This window comes from Gossypium raimondii, chromosome 7 (genome assembly GCF_025698545.1).
Source record: "Gossypium raimondii isolate GPD5lz chromosome 7, ASM2569854v1, whole genome shotgun sequence".
Taxonomy (NCBI): Eukaryota; Viridiplantae; Streptophyta; class Magnoliopsida; order Malvales; family Malvaceae; genus Gossypium; species Gossypium raimondii.
In genome coordinates, this window is record NC_068571.1 from 5,001,582 (window position 1) to 5,019,147 (window position 17,566).

Genomic DNA, 17,566 nt, shown 5'->3' on the forward strand with positions numbered 1-17,566 from the left:
TTATCTAAACAAAACAATTACAAAATCCTAACCTTTTGAATTAATGAATTCTAGAATGCTTGCATTTTAAAATCTCCAAAATTTTAAATTTTTATTCCAAACACATTCTTAAACTCAAAGAAAATACCATATGCTCTTAAAGAAAATATAATCTAACTAAGGCCTAGTTGGATTCACCATTCAAAAGTTAAATCATATTTAATTTTTACCCAATAATTCAAAATAAAAATAATTTAATAAAAAATTTCTATAAAAAGTGTAAAAAATAACAAATAGATATGAACTACTAATCACTTAGGAGAATATTTTCGATTCATTCTATTTTATTTTATTTATTTTAATATTATATTATCCTATAATATCTTTTAATGACAACTTTAAATATAGATAAAATAGAAAAATTATTGATACATATATGTAAAACAAGTTTTAAAGATTCAAAATCTATGAAAAAAATTAAATAAAAACATACCTTATACTTAAATTTTGAAAAAAATATCAATTTTTTCCTTTTCTTGCTAGACCCCAATATGAAGAAGAAAGATGATAAAACTTATTCATTATTTATTTTCTTTTATATACATTATTATAATACTTATAAAATATTATTTTAAATAAATATTAAATTATTATTTAACAAAAATATCATTCAAAAGTCGTCATGAGTAGTGTAACTTCTTCAAGGAGATTTTTCTTTGTTTTTATTAAGAATAATTTTTAATGTTATTTTAATACTATAAAAATATTAAATAGGCTTATTTATATTTTTAAAAGGGCTATAATATATATATATATATATTTATATAAAGAGAATTGCAAAAAATCTTACAGCTTAGGGGCATACTCATACTTTTCGGAGGACCATAATATATGTACAAAGGACTAAATTGAAAAAAAAATTAAACTTTGGGAGGGCCGTATCCCCCTGAGCCTCTGTTTGGCTCCACCAATGCTGCTAATTATGGCTACATCTTACATGGTACACTCCGAACTCCATTTCGAACTTCTCCTAACCACTCCTAACCAGATCAATACTAATGGAACTGTCCAACTATTCTGTCCGCAATAGAAATGGAAGAAACTGTTTCGAGTTCTACGCGTTTATTGGAAACTTGAGCCCATACGACAAGACATCTATACATTACGGCTCCACCATTTGGCTCGTCATGCTGCGAACACTAAAAGTGCGTTTGGTTCGCTGTATTGGATTAGAGGTGTATTGGATTAGAGGTGTAATAGCAAATCAACTGTTTGGTTGAAGGTAATGGAATAGAGGCGTAATAGTAATCTTGTGTTTGGTTGAATGGAATAGAGGTGTAATAGCATAATGGAAAAAACTAAAATGACTAGAATACCCTTAGCATAAATTTGTTTTGGTAAATGATTATTGTTATTGTTATTTAAATTTTAATAAGATTATTATTATCAGTAATAAATTTTTTAATCATATTTAAACATAATTATTATTAAATATATTTTAATTAAAATATATAATTTAATAATATTCTTATAATTAGCGAAATTTGTTTTGGTAAATTATTATTGATATTGTTATTTAAATTTTAATAAGATTATTAATATCAATAATAAATAATTTAATCATATTTAAACATAATTATTATTAAATATATTATAATTAAAATATATTAATAAAATTCTTAATAATTAATATTATTATATGAATTTACTCAAATCATAATATATGATACTGTAAGATATAAATTAACATAATTATTATTAAATATATTATAATTAAAATATATGATTTAATAAAATTCTTAATAATTAATATTCTTATATGAATTTACTCAAATCATAATATATGATACTGTAAATGAAAATTTGAAATAATTAATATTAAATATATTTTAATTAAAATATATGATTTAAAATAATTTAAAATAATTATAACTAATAAATTATATTTTATGAATTTGTATAATTTAAAATAATAATTATTACATATAATTTAATAATTAATATTAAATTTCATAAAATTCTTGATAATAAATTTTCTTATATGAATTTATACAATTTAAAATAATTAATATTAAATATAATTTAATAGTGATATATAATTTTATAAAATTCTTAATAATAAAATGTTTTTATATGAATTTACTAAAATCAATATATAACTTGAGAATTATATTCTGCATAAACATAATTAACTTATATTAAGAAAAGGTTAGATGAAAATGAAATTGTACATCATAATCCATATTTTATATAGTTTTACAACATCAAAAAGTTTGAACATTGATATTTAATGGTGAGAAAGAAATCTTTTGACCCATTCCAATCGGGCAACAGAAGGTAAACTATAGAAAACGATCATTTGAGCTGGATGATCGGGAATTTTACTCAAAGTATCATACCGCTGATCGTCGGTTAAACCTTCAATTGACCATAAGGTGAATATAAATTTGAAGCTTTCTTCCATCTTTTGATGTTCTTCGACTTCTGAACAACCACCTCTGAGGCAATACTCCTCATCGATTTGATTGCCAACGGCTGGATTTTTTCCCCAACAAAGTGGCAGCCTCATCAAATGAAGAATACACATTATCACGAGCATTAGATTTCTTCTTTCTCTTGTTTGAAGATGAGGAACCCCTTGGTCTCTATCTCGTCATGGATCCGCATTCGAAACATCCATGTCGTCTAAAGAGACGTCGACGCAAATCATAGAATGTGTTTCTCTTCATTCATATCTCAGTAGTATGCTCATCCGCAGATTTATTTCTTCAAGAACATCAAGATTTGCTTGAGCGTCTTTCCCGATCGCCTGATCTCTTGCGATATGGCGAAGAAGTCGGTTGTAGTAAGGGAAAGAATGATGTCCGAATCGAGAGGCTTTTTGTGACTCTAAAAAAAACGAGGAAATCATATTAGTTATAAGTTTTGTAAAAAAACAAATAAATACTTGAAATACATTTTACCTTAACATAGGATTCCCAAACTGCATCTTCAGCAACAACGAGCTGCCTATGCTCGTCCCAACCAAAACCGTTGTTGTTTTGACCATTAAGCATGTCGTAGACGACTGACCATTCCCTTTTTAGGCACCTAATCCGAGATTCAATATTTGGTCTCGCCTTCAACATTGCTCTTGGTAAAGCCTTTTCTAGCATTTTCTCTAGCTCGTTCAAATAACCGACTTTGAACCCGGTATCAGCATTAAATGTTCCTACATTGTGCAAATCCACCATGCAAGAAACCAAGGCTGCATCCTCTTCTGGAACTCATTTTCTTTTGCTTCCTCGAGAAGCTTGAGAAGAAGCACCCGTTGGTGGAACACCTGACATATTGTTCTTAAGAAAAAAAAACAAATTAACATTATTTACTATTTTGAATATCATGAATCAAAAGGTGAACAGTTTATAATATTATATCGGTAGTTCAAAACTAAATTTAAATTTATAACACATGCTGAATGAAAAGATAATTAAATTATAATTCAACAAAGTTTAGTACAATACAGAATTTTAATCAAAGACCACCAAAGTTTAATAAACTAGATACATAAAATAACATCAACAAATCAATTCAAACTCAATTTGTCCCTAAACCTAACTAATTTCTAGATGTTTGCCATTCATCGAACATTTGGTTGGCTAGGTCCATCCTCCAAGTAGCCCAAGCATCCGATGGATGAATATTTGTGATATTCGGTTCATCGGCATCCACCACATTAGTAGGTAATCCGTCTCCCACCTCCGCTTCAATGGGATCAATACTCATATGGGTTCGAATAAAATTATGGAGCAAACAACATGCAATAATAATTCTATTGTGCACCCTTACAGGATAAAACGATGGACTCCTAAGTATTCCCCATCTAAGTTTTAATAAGCCAAAGCATCTTTCAATGACATTACGTCTTGAGGCATGTTTCATATTAAAAACTTTTGGAGAACTTGGTGATAACCCCGACGCCACTCGTTCGGATGATATCATTGTCCTCTAAATGGTGCAAGAAATCCTCGCAATTTGTGTATCCAAGATCAACTAGATAATAACAACCTATAAAATAAATTTTTCAAAAATGATTAATTCAAAAAACAAAGATTGATCTTAATGAATAATTCAAATTCCTCTAACTATACAATCGTACCATGAGGAACTTTTAGTCCATGTCTTCTACTAATGGCATCTCAAGAACCCGTCCATCGGCAATCGAACCTTCCCAACCAGAAGAACATAAACAAATTGCATCTCGTGTACAAACACCTAGCATATTTGTTGCTATGTCACCTTTTCGGTTCGATATCTAGGTTTATCAACTGTTGGCACCCTAATCTTGATGTGGGTTCCATCAAGAGCACCTAAGCAATTCTATATCACATGATATAAAACCTTGAGTTAGAATACTAATTTAAATCTAAGTCAACTAAATGTTGTACAAGTTATATATAAAACTCAGTCTAATACCTTAAACCATTTCCACCTTGTGTCAGAATAATCGGCTGTAATTGGTTCCGGCTTTTTAAATAAGACATCTTGTAAGCGTATGATGGCATTTAAAACACTATGAAATGCTCTGCTTACAGTTTCCCCGGACCTTCTAAAGTGATGCTTGATAACTCGATTTTTCAGGGGATGGGAGATGATATGTAAAAACATTGCTACTTGCTCATCAACAAGCATGTTTCTTGACGACTTCAATCCCCCTATCGATTCTAACATCTCACATAGTTAAAAAAAGGCAGATTTATTCATCCTAACTTGTTCAATACAGGTCTCGTCACTAGCATATACAAGCCTTTTCACATAATCCCGTTTTGCATAAAAATCTAAGGTATAGGACATAATCCTTGGTCTATAAGTATGTAGGCTAAGGCTGGCACCCATTCTAAATAAGAACCAAATCGCAATTCTACAGATTTCCAACCATATTGTCACAGCAATACCAATTCTTTTACGCCTCTCACGTTGTGCAATTAAAGGCAGACGAGCCATAACTGCAACATATTAAAATTAGAAGACAGAATCAATAAAACCTCGACACTTGAAACCAAACTGAACCATTATTAGTGCCACTGCTATCAAAGAAAGTATTTGAAATTTTATTGGATTAGAGGTGCTTTCGCTTAATAGTACTTTACGAAATTAGTTGATTGTATCAATCATACATATTTATTTATATTTTATATTTTTATTTAAAAATAATTTATTAGTTTATTTTGCAATTTCAGTCTCATCCAAACCTTTAAAATATTACTTTATTTAATTTAGTTGATTGTATCAATCATACAATGTGGTCGTATTTTTCTGTATAGGAAAAAGAAATTTTCTTTCATATTCATCTTATTTATAATGTGTGACTTGTCATATAAAATAATTGTAATTAATGTTATGCATTTTAATTGACATCCTGTTGGGTAATCAATAAAATTTGAGGTGGACCAGTTATTAAATTTTATTAATGAAATAATTTAATTACATTAATTTATTCTTATTAACTGCAACATATTTAACATATGCTACAACAGAGACCAGAGATTTATCAGATTAGTCCACTATACAGTTGAGTTTTTGATCTATTTGTTTTGTTTTTTGATACAGACACCAGAGATTTATCAACTGTAAACGTGCAAGAAATTATATTTATTACAAGCACATATGCATAAACAATATGTTAGATTCGTAAGAAGCACAAAACATAGTGAAACATAGCCTAAAATCAATCTCATTGAAAAGAATATATCCTTACGAGGAAAAAGGAACCTATAATTCAACAAGCAGTTATGTTCAAATTGAGATAAAAAGATCAATAAAGCATACAAAATCAAAAGTAACAAATCAAATGTGAAGTGATTCTTACTTTGAAATTTTCCAAAGCAAACCGACTGTCAGGTGGTCTATTTCCTTTGTTGTATTTTCCAGTAAGCACTCCAGAAGCAAGCGGACTCCAACCTCTCAGCTACTCCCCATGCTTCCGCAATCTGTTGTGCAGACCACTCACTGCAATACCAAAAGAAAATGCATACCCTTATCAATCACATAATTCATTGCCCTCACAGTCTCCTCAATTGGAGTCTGTGTGTCTAGCCTTCCCCCAAATATAAAAGTGATGTATTCATGTCAAGTTTCCTGAAAAATAAAACTCCTAGAATTTAACAATGTAAGACTCCCAAAAATTGATCAGAGAAATTATCCAGACGAAAACAAGACTTCAATCCACAAAGAATCGTAAAAGAGCCTTACATTGTTACATATGATAGATTATACACTACTCCACATGTAAAACGCTGTCCTCTAAACCTATATCCAAAACCACACATTAGAATTCCTCGACAAACAAGCCATAATAAGACCCAGATATACTGAAAATCGAACATCTTGAAGATTATAGATGCTACATTTTAAGTAACTTCAGATCAAAACTAAAATCCAAAAATCAAGTGACTTTAGATCAAAATTAAAATCCAAGAAAAGAAAAACAGCATAAAACAAATATTCAAACAAAAGCAAGAAAAGTTGTATAAAATGAATTGATCTAATGAAACAGAAACACCAAAAAATGAGAATGCAATAGATCAGAGGCTTCAAAAGACAAATAATTCCTAAAGAAAACTCCACTGTCAATATTATTAATCAGCTGTTCATTTTTAATGCATGGATAGTATCCTCAGAAACCATTTCACAATTAAAACTCCTTGCTTGGGCAGGACAAAACAGAAAGTTCAGCCACAGAACTTCTTGCTTAGAAATTAAAATCCACCATGTAATTACGACATTATAAACTCAATCATACTTTATCATTATATAACGGCTTCACCACACATGAAGTTTGAATGGAGAAATAAATGAGGAAAAAAAAGGGTTTGCTCTCCAAAACACTCCACTTTTTTATCTGCTTCTTCACAGAAAACTTTCTTCCTCCTTTTATCAAACCTTTGGGACTTACTCTTCTAAGCCGTATCTTTACACCCAAATTTCTTCAACCAAATATAAGCATTCAGGTTGATAGGCTGGAGGACAAGGTGAAAGATCCTACTGGCGAAGGTGGCCCTATCTTTGGCTCTCCCTCTCCCAACAACGATGACAACCAAGACTTGGGCGTTACTGGCACAGCCTAGGCCTACCTTGCTTCATTTAGCTACCCTTCCCTACCTACCAACCTACTGCTATCTCCTTTTACATGTCTTATATAGTAAGATGTAATATATATATACACACACACGTATGCTCCTACATGTAATAACACAAAGATGCTGTTTTTCTTACTTTCTTTTTTAAATAAATGTATACACCAGTGCTCTGCAGTGGTATGGTGTGTTTTGTTGATGTACCAATGATTCAAATTAATTAATCTGAGTTGAAAAGAATGATTTGGTGTTTATCATGGCGTGGGGGGTTAACACTTCAGGATTACATAGTGTTGGTTAAAATATGTCTATAGTGATTGTATTTTTGAAAATTTCAAAGTAGGAAATTTAATTTATAGTGGTTGTATTTTTCAAAATTTTATAGTAGGAATTTAATTCTGTGAAGAATAAGTTTTATTATAAAAATCATGTTGTTTAATTTTTTATTTCAAAATCAAGTTTAAGAACTGGAGAAGTATATGGACATTTTAACCCAAAGTGTTTTCAATTCAGTGGTTGCCATTCACTTCACAGAATTGGCAGACTCACATAAATGGTTATTGTTTCTTGTAATAAAATATAAACACAGCATTTCAAGAGAACTATTCTGGTTTTCTCTTCCACGTTTTAAATTACATGTACATGTAATTAGATGTAACTTAATCAGGCAGCAGACATGAAACACCAAACAGCAAATAGAAGCTAGTATGTAACTTAATCAGGCAGCAGAATGTAACTTAATCAGGCAGCAGACATGAAACACCAAAGAGCAAAGAGCAAATAGAAGTTATTTCAACAGACAACTGTGAAGGATACAAGATAGAATCAAAATGCAGGAGAATTCAAAATTTATCCCAAAAAAACCCTAATTTCAACAGACAAAACCCACCATAGTTGAAGAACACAAATCTGTTTTTTGTCGACAAAACAATCATGAGAAAGAAAATTAAAAATCCAAATTAAGTAAAAAAAGAGAAGAAACACTTGCCGCTTCTGTTGATGTTGGCGAAAGATGCCAAGATGAAAGTCGGCGAAAGATCTGAGCGGGTGGAGGTTTGGTTCACTAGCAACTTTTGTTGATGTTGGGAGGGAGAGGGAGAGAGTGGGGGTGGAGATCGATTTCGGCTGGGAAGGGTAAAACAGACACCGATTAGCTGATCCTTGCTTTTGGAAGGGATTGGGAATCGGTGTGAAAGCAGAGAAAATACGGATTACATCCGTAACGTAATAGGAGTGTATTAAGGCAATACACTGAACCAAACATGAGCTTATGTGGGGCCCACCGATTAGGGGTGTATTGGCATAGCCAATACATCCAACCAAACATGCTCTAAATGCCATAGAGAATGCCAGTAGTCTACTATACAGTAATCCTCTATGCTAAGTACTTTTAACCGGCATGCCTTGGGCTTAGACAGTGGTGGTCACTAAGCAATAGAAGCTCAAGTTTATCAAAATTCTTCAACCAGGCACAACAAAACAGTAGAACCAGATTGTGAAAAAGCCAAGACCAATATATGCTTGAGACACATTACCTGTTTTCATTATCAATCCACAACTCAACCCAAAATGGAAGCAATGACATTTCCGAGTTGGCCACATATGGGTTTACTGGTGACCCGAGATTTACCTTTTTTTTTCATCAAATCTCACAGATATGCTCAAACTCAAGCTCTTTCTTGAGCAAGGTGTGACACACACAGTTTTTTATGACCAAAGGTGTTCATCCTAGTAAGCTGAACCATTGTGTGACTCCTGCACGTCTGTTTGGATGTAATTAAGTAACCAAGTGTCACTTTCTAAGAAAGTATCAAATCTACATGATTCTGCCTTTTTTTCTTTTGACAAATGGCAGAAAGACAACCAAGAGTCGACCAAGAGTCAACCCTTTGGCCAGATCCTTCTAAGAAGAGTTTGGCAAGGTGCTTCATAGTGAAGTGAGGTACTCTAGGCAAGGTGGAGATGCACAACTAGGGGTGGAGACATAGTACTTACCAGTTACTTGAGTTTGTCTCAAAAAATATTCGAACTTGATTCTATAATTATCGAGCTGATCTCGAGCTATTGATCGAGCCAAATCTGAGCTTAATAATACTTGACTCAGAACTACTCATGAGCCTTATTGAGCTATTGACATTTTTAAATTATTAAATTACATTATTGCCCTTAATATATATTTATTATTAATCGAGCGAAGCTCGTGTGCAAAAATTGATAAGTAAACTTAACTGAACTCCAACTCGAGTAGCTCTATCATATCTCGAGCTATTGCTTAAAAACAAATGTTCGATTGAGCTTGAGCAGAGTATCAAGCTCCGAATTTCAAGTCGAGCTCGAGCTTGGAAATATTCAGGCTCGACTCAACTTGATTACACCCCTATGAACAACAACCATTGCTTCTTGAACTCTTATTTCCCTAAACTACTCGAATCGAGTACGAGGTGGAGATGCACAACAAGCATCATTTCTTGAACTCTTACTTCACCTAAACTACCTCAGTTCATACGGACGCATCCACATATTTAGAACTCATCCAAATTCAGATAACACAGGGCATGAGTTGAGTAGACAGTTCTATATAGCTACATACAAACAATTGCGACGGTAAAAATCAGCCCCAATGCCTCAACTATCCCAAATTATATTCATATCTGCACTATGCTATGCAATGCAACGCAGAGGGAAATAATTCAACCACCAAGATGATCAAAAATTATGAATTGGGGTTCTATTAACGGGGAATCGATTATAATTACAGAAAATTAACAAAAAGAACAAATGCTACATAGGAAATCAATTTCAATACAAATCAGATAGAAGATTTAAGAGTCAAGATCAATGTCAAATCAAGCAAACACGACAACAGTTTGTTAATCTTAAGACGACATAGGCAAAGACTCTGAAAAACCCTAAAAGAAACACATAGATCTGATTCCCCAATCAACGAAACAACACTATCTTTACCGTCCAGCGTAAATAAATCATTAACAATTTGACATCATCGGATAATTATTTCTTGGTTTTACTACCGCCTCCAGCATTGTTCCCTCCAGCTGCCGCCTGCGCAGCCTTCTTTGCCGCCTTTTCTTGCAAGGCCTTTGCATCTCTACCCATCCAAAAAAAAGACACAATTCCAAAAGTCAGAAAAATAAGACTAAAATGAACAAAACCGAGAAATTTTGGGGAAAAAAAGAGATGAAACCTTTCACGACGTTGTTCTGGGGTTAAGCCATCGTCCTTGGTCTTGCTGCCTTTGCCGCCCGCTCGAGATTGAGCCCTTTCTCGATCTCGATCTCTCTGGTTACCACGTTAACTTACACTAAGGAATTAACAAATACATAATATATATAAAGACCCAATTCAAAAAAAAAAAAAAACAAGAAGTTGAGCCCAAATTTCACGAATTATGCATTAATCAAAACAAACCAAAAGGATATGAGTCATGATTGATCCTCGGAAACCAAGCAACGATCAGCAAACGTTAACCGCTGAAAATTTCAAACAGTCCATAAATCAACAAAAGGATGAAACATACAAAGAAAATAAATGAAGTAATTGGGAAAGTGAGCAAGAAAAAAATATTACCCGCAAAAAAAGGGGATTTGAAATCTTAATGTGAGGAAGAAAGAAGGCGTGGACTTTAAAAGAAAGAGAGTTGCTTGAGAGCCAATGTATCTGCGGAAGATTCGTGAAGTCGCGTATAATATATTCGTTCTTACCCGTTCTGATCGGAATTTAAATAAAATACTAAATTTTGGGAACAAGTTGGGATCACAGCTGTGATCAAGTTGCTGCTTGATGCCAATTTATAGCCCTTCGATTTGTGGAATAATGGGTACCACGTTCTCACCGTCTGATTTCAAGGAGACTTTCCTTGACCGCCTCTTCTTTGGCATTTCTGATTTGGGCCAATTTTGTTGGACCTATTGGACCGAAGGTTTTGGGACACTAACAGAGCCTTAATTTTTATATAGCTATTTAATTAAATTGGTATCACCCTCTTGTAATAATATCAAAATTTTATTAATTTTACGAAAAAACTAATATTATTTTTAGTACGTTTTATATTTCTATGTACGTTAAATTGATTTGTTAGTCCCTGTACTTGTATAAATTTTGATATTTGGTCCTTATATTTTAAAAGTTAAAATTTCAATCTTCCTACTTTTTCAATTTAAAAGATCTAGCCCATTCATTATAACCGTTGGTAAATTTTGTTAAAATTTGTCAGTTTAACATGTTTGTTTTTTTGTTATTCGTATGTCACATCATGTAGGACAATCTACTTAAAATTTCAAGTTCACAAATTTGATAGAAAATACTCACACTTCTAATGGTTGTACTGATATTTGTAAATCAAATAAGTAAAAACCGCAAGTGTCCTTATCCATTTTACAGTATGAATATAACCATGTTCGGGTCGAGAGCGTTATTCAAGTAAAACTCTACTAACAATGTGAGCTCTAGGATTCAAACTTGGTTTAAATGATCAGCGAAGAAGTCCACTTCCATTTCTTACAACTACTTATTGGTTATTAATGATATATTTTAACCTTTTATATAAGGATTAGTGTTTAGTACACTACACTGTACTTTTTGTATTACACAAGTAACTTAAAGAATTGTCATGTGTCTTTTTTTTTAATATTTAATTTTTTAATGTCTTACTATACTCTCTGGCTCAACCTTGGGGGTTGTTTAAGAGTGCAGTCGTCCAGGACTCAATGCTGGAATGGGCAAAAAAAAAATTCAACTTTTAATGTAGGAAAAAGAATTTCAGACTAAAATGCTTAGAGTTTTCAATTTTTCACCATAAATGCTTCATCTCCTAGTGCCTCCAAAAAATTTCAGCTTTTATTGTATTATATTTTTATATATTTTTTAAAAGGGGCCTAATTTATTGTTTCATCTAGGGCCCCAAAAATGTCAAGAACGGACTTGTATACTCTTATAAGATACTTGTCAACTCCATTACCCTACTTATGAAGTCTAAAAACGTCACTCGCAGTGTACCAAATATTATTCCTTTATATAAAAATTAAAAAATGCATACATATAATGGGACTTGAACTTAAAACATTATGGTTTTACTATTTCAACCAAAACCACATTTGATATACACTAAAACGTTTTCCCCACGCATCGCTTCAATTTATTTTATAATAAAACATTAAATAATTATTATTTATTTAAATTTAATTAAATTTTGATACATATTTATGTAAAATAATTATATCTTTAATATAAAAATTAATACTAATGACCTTTTGATATATAGTATATATATGGTTAAATTTTACTATTAGTCCTTATATTTTGTAAAAGTTATAGATTTAGTCCTTATACTTTTATTTAATCAAATTTAGTCTATGTACAATTTAAATTAGTCAATTTTAGTCCTTATACTTTTTGAATTTTGAAATTTTAGTCCTAACCCAAGACCGTAGTAGTCAAAATATTTGTTTGGTTAAATTCAATTATCACTCTTGTACCATGCGTACAATTGTAGATTTAGTTCATATTCTTCACTTGAATCATTCTAAGTCCCATATTTTTTTTAATTTTAAAATTTCAATCTTGACGCAAATAACAGTCGTTAATCTATTATCTGGATTTTTAGTGTTGTTAAAGCTGACATGGCATTACATACTTGATAATATATTTGTCGTATCAAAGTTGGGAAACAACATACTGAATGAAATTAACAGTTATCATTTAGTACTAACCAAAATTTTAAAATTCAAAAATACAGAGACTAAAATGACCAAATTAAAGTATAATGATTCAATATGTAACTTTTGTAAAATACATGGACTAATAGCATATTTTAACCTATATATATACTAGATTACGATGTATACATGTTGTGGGTAAATTTTTTTATGTAAAAATCATATTTATAAAAAATGAGAAACCAAATATGCTTCGATTGAAGTTTTAGAAATTTTAGTGTTATAAGTTCATGTTAGCTTTGATTTTCAAATATTTCTATATAACCAAATAAATTAAATTTGTAAAAATTACTTCAAATATTTTAAATATATTTTCAAGTGATAAAATATGAGAAATGGGTGTTCAAATATTACAAAAGATGTTAAAATATTTCCAAGTGTTTTTAAGCAAGTCTCGAGTGTTGTATTGTTACATAGACTTTGATGTACTAGTAGGGAGAAATGTACCGAAACATGCCCAGATGTATTGGTACGTTGCTTGGAAAAGTACGAAACAACCAAGTCAACAAGCTTTTTGCACATCTATGTGAGGTCAGAATACATTACCCTATGTACCAATAAATCGATATATCGGAAAATTACCCCGCATATTGCACATAATGCATAAATTGATTGCTTCCAACATCTCCAGATGTCTTTAAACTCATTAGGGAATATAAATAGAGTTCAAGGACACTCGAATGAAGACAAGAAACGAGCTTACAAAGTCAAAAGAGAAAAAAATCCAATCTTTCATTATTATTCTCAGCTTTCTTGTACAAACACAGTGAGAGCTATCTCTTTATATATCTCTTCTAGAGGTACTTTGAAGTTTTGAATAGAAAAACTTAAGAGAAAATGGTTTTATCTTTACTATTGAAAAGATAGTATATTATAAAGGTTATAGGTTGTCCTTAAAAGGTACCAATTTATGAATTGGGAGAATCGTTAATAATGAAAACCTAAAGTGGTGGAGATAGGCAATTGAGACTAAACCACTCTAAATTTTCTACACTAATTTTATTTGAGCAATTCTTTTTAAACATTTTAAACGCCAAATCTTCCCCTCTCGATGTATTTTGAGCCTAACAATTTAAGTCTAGCCATGTTTATGTTTTTATATTTATTTTAAGTCTAAATTATTTTTGTTTTTAGGTTTTACATAAATAAAAATAAAAAGATAAAAAAAATATCCTCATAATATAGATATATACAAGATTTCTCATGCACAACCTGGGTGAAAAACTAAAAAAAAGGAAAATACGAAGACCTAGTTTAGAAATGCTTTTCAAAAGTGCTTTTGTGACAAAAAAACATTTTTTGGATAAAAATATTCCTAAACAATCAGCCTTTTTAGAGAAAAAATGCTTTTCCCAAACCAAAAATTGGCCCAAAAGCATTTTTTTCAGAAACTGAAAATTTTAATTTCTCTCAAAAATGTTTTTTTTTTGTCAAAAGCACTTTTTAAAAAGTATTCCTAAATTAGGCGGAAGAAAAGTTAGGAAAAAAACTATATATGAAGTGAGGATCATTAATAAAAGAAGTTTAAAATTTTATGTTGAGTAATATTTATACCCATTTCATGTGAGTGTTAAAATTGAATAGAAGATTATTTCAAGAAAACAAACCCAAATAGAACCCAAATAGTACGTGCAAAGCAAAATGTCGTTTGTTACGTTTGATTGGTTGAATATTATATTACGACTCGTAATATTATATTTCGAACTAAAATTATGTTTAGATTCTCAACACTTCAGCTACTTCGTAATTTTGCATTTTAAAAAGTATTAAGACGTCGTAATTTAGGTAAAATATCATTAGGGAATCAATTTAAGTTGTTTTCTTAAATAAAATTTAAGATCAATTAAAAATAAATAAATATATTTTCTTAATAGTGAAACATCGAGTATCATACTTTAAAATCATAATTAGTATATTTACATTTTACACTTATAAGTTATTTATTAGTATATTAATTTCGGTTATGATTATAATTATGATTGGTGTCTGGGTGATGCAATCACTTTTCATGAATTATTATAATTATGATTTATAAGTTTATTTCAATATTTTATATTTATTAATATATATATATATAAATTGTAATAAAAAGTAAGAACTGTAATAATTTATCATAATTTTATGGAAATTAAGACAAAAAATCAAATGATTTTACATTCCATAATACTATTACTTAAACGCAATCTTATATTCCTTGAAATAAACAAGACATGTATAATCGAACAAGCCCTTAAATTTAAGCAAATATCTATCTTGATCCTTAAATTGTTTTTAACTTGGAATTAATTACTTGATTGAAAATACATAAAATTCTTAAAAATAAAACCTAACAAACAAACAAAAATTCATATATTTAAAGGACCAGCTGATATTAACTTATAACCAAGCACATGAAGATCTCTATCAAGCATGTCTTATATATATATATATCGGAAAAATCAATTATATGTGAGGCTAAAATCACAAACCGAGCTAGTTCTAGATAAATTTTTTTTATTAAATTCAATGTAAAAATAATATTTATTTTGAGTTTTATAATTGGTTTTGTTTCAATTCCGATTAAGAAAATGTTAGTTAAGCTGATTGAGTTTTAATTTAACTGGTATGTGTATTGTTGTCAATATAGAAGGACGTGAATTCGAATACGCTAAAACGCATTATCTTCCTATTTATGGGTTGGGGAGGGGCTATAGGTAATTCTAGGCATTGTGTAAAAAAAGAGCAGATATGATCAGAACCTATAATAAGATTGTTAAAAAAAAGTTCAATTTGGGAAAAAAATATAAGCTCGAAAAATGTGTTTGAACTAAAAAAAAGACATGTTTTCTAAATGGGTCGGGCCTTGGGTAAGATTTTTTTGCCCAGTCCAAATAAATTATTTTACTGCTATTTCACTGTTATTTTACTATCATTTCGTTATTATATTGCTAATATTTTGTTGTTATTGTTTAGATATTATATAACTCTTGTTTTATTATTAATTTTGCTACTATTTTAGAGGCATTTGCTTACTAATGTGCAACTATCTTAGTGTTATTTAAGTATAAATACTTTGTTTAATATATTTTTAATTTGTTTAAAAATATTTATTTTAATATTTTTAGTGTATTTGATGTATTATATTTTTTAATTTAATTTTATATAAAAATAATCTAAAAAAAATACAGGTGGGTCAGGTCGAGCTCGGGTTTAGCATTTTTAATCTAGACCGAGCTTGGATAAAATTTTAAGCCTATTTTTTGGACCAAACTAGACCTGAACATAGAAAACGAGTCTAAAATTTTATACCAACCCGACTCATGATCAGATGTAATTTAAATCATATTTCGATCAATTTTTAATTTGATTTTTAGATATATCATAATACAATTAATTATCCGAATATATATATACATGTAGTTGATTTTTTTTAAGTTAAATCAATCTGTTAAAAATATTTAAAACTTATATTTAGTACCACTTTTTAAAACCTTTTTTCTTTTTGTTTTTATCAATCTCATTATAGGTTCCGATCATATTCACTCTTTTTGATAAAATGTCTATAGTCCCTCCCTAACCCATAAATAAGAGAATAACGCACTTCAGCTCACTTGAATTTATATACTCTTACATTAATAATAATATTCATGTCAACCGAACTAATCTATATCCCAAAATAAAATGATTTATTACTGTATGTTTTGGTGTTGATTTAAAACAAAGTGTTAGAGACTTATTGAGTTGGAGAGTAAAACTCATAGGTGTGGTGGCGTAAAGTGCACGTCGATTCCTCCATGTCATATAAAAACAAAAGAACATTAAGAAAGATAGGTGGTCCGTTAATTAAGCTCTTAATTAAATCATCTTAATAAATAAATAATGGTCTTACATGTGAGCTCATCAAATATTAGATAATTTTAATTAAAGATAAAGATAAATAATAATATATCATATTTTGAGTCAAACTAACTATTCCCATTTATATAAAGTTAATTGAGTTGGTGTCGATTGATTATTAGTTCAATTGGCATGGGTATTATTGTCAATGTAGGTGGATGTGGGTTCGAGTGCTTTGAAATGTATTGTCTTCTTATTTATGGGTTGGGTGGGACTATGGGTAATTTTAGGCATTGTGTCAAAAAGATCAATATGATCAAAATCTATAATGAGATTATTCAAAAAAAAATTTAATTGAGGCAAAATGAGTTGATAGTTGAGTGGCACTCGGCGATGCCAAATGCATACTGCCACTGAGGTAGTTTTAATACTTGCCTTATTTGGTTTGGCAATCCCTTGAAACATGGAGGATCGATGAAGACTAAGTAGCTATTTTGAAAATCATATCTTTAATTGATAACAGTTTCATTATTATGATTCTAATAGTTATTTTCAAGGAGTTACTTTGTAGTCATTTAGATTCATACATGTTCAATGATGAACTGTTTTTGTGAAAGAGCACAAATATTGTATTGTAAACATTATTTGAGAGTGTTTTACTGCCCAAGTTTTCAAGAGATGAGAGTTTTAGTTTTTAAGTACAATACTGAAGTCTCTATATTTGAAGAGTGATAGAGTGTGAATAACTTGTTGTATTATTGACTAAGGATAGTGTAATTTCTCAATTGATTTAAGCTCCACAAATGTAGGAAAACCAAATTGTCTAAACAAATCCTTAGTGTTATTTGTTATTTTATTTGCACTGTTTCATAATACCAGGTCGTAATGGTTGAACATTTATTGTGTTAAGCAAATAAGCAACTT

The 17,566-nt window shown here is 30.3% G+C and overlaps 1 protein-coding gene across 5 annotated transcripts; it reads right to left on the reverse strand.

The window, feature by feature from the left end:
• Nucleotides 1-4,347: 4,347 nt before the first annotated feature.
• On the reverse strand, nucleotides 4,348-10,104 carry LOC105804705 (uncharacterized). Of its 5 annotated transcripts, none has more exons than XR_008197904.1 (4): nucleotides 6,761-7,414; nucleotides 6,211-6,267; nucleotides 5,828-5,967; nucleotides 4,348-4,964 (listed from the first exon to the last, which is right to left on the reverse strand). XR_008197904.1 is itself a non-coding variant. In XM_052633627.1 (3 exons), the coding sequence occupies exons 1-3, from the start codon at nucleotides 8,433-8,435 to the stop codon at nucleotides 5,865-5,867; spliced, it is 513 nt and encodes a 170-aa protein (XP_052489587.1). In that variant the 5' UTR covers nucleotides 8,436-10,104; the 3' UTR covers nucleotides 5,828-5,864. The 5 variants fall into 5 exon arrangements, 2 of the variants coding, with proteins under 2 accessions (XP_052489587.1, XP_052489588.1); XR_008197905.1 differs by having other exon boundaries at nucleotides 6,914-7,406; XR_008197903.1 differs by having other exon boundaries at nucleotides 6,211-8,070.
• Between the last annotated feature and the right edge of the window lie 7,462 nt (nucleotides 10,105-17,566).

Bases quoted from the DNA above. Each gene is read 5' to 3' on its own strand.
- LOC105804705 (XM_052633627.1), bottom strand. From the start codon at position 8,435: ATGGCATTTAGAGCATGTTTGGTTGGATGTATTGGCTATGCCAATACA. The intron at 6,268-8,082 runs GCAAGTGTTTCT...TTTTGGATATAG, and splicing joins CGCCAACATCAACAGAAGCG to GTTTAGAGGACAGCGTTTTA. The intron at 5,968-6,210 runs GTAAGGCTCTTT...TTGGTATTGCAG, and splicing joins AATCTATCATATGTAACAAT to TGAGTGGTCTGCACAACAGA.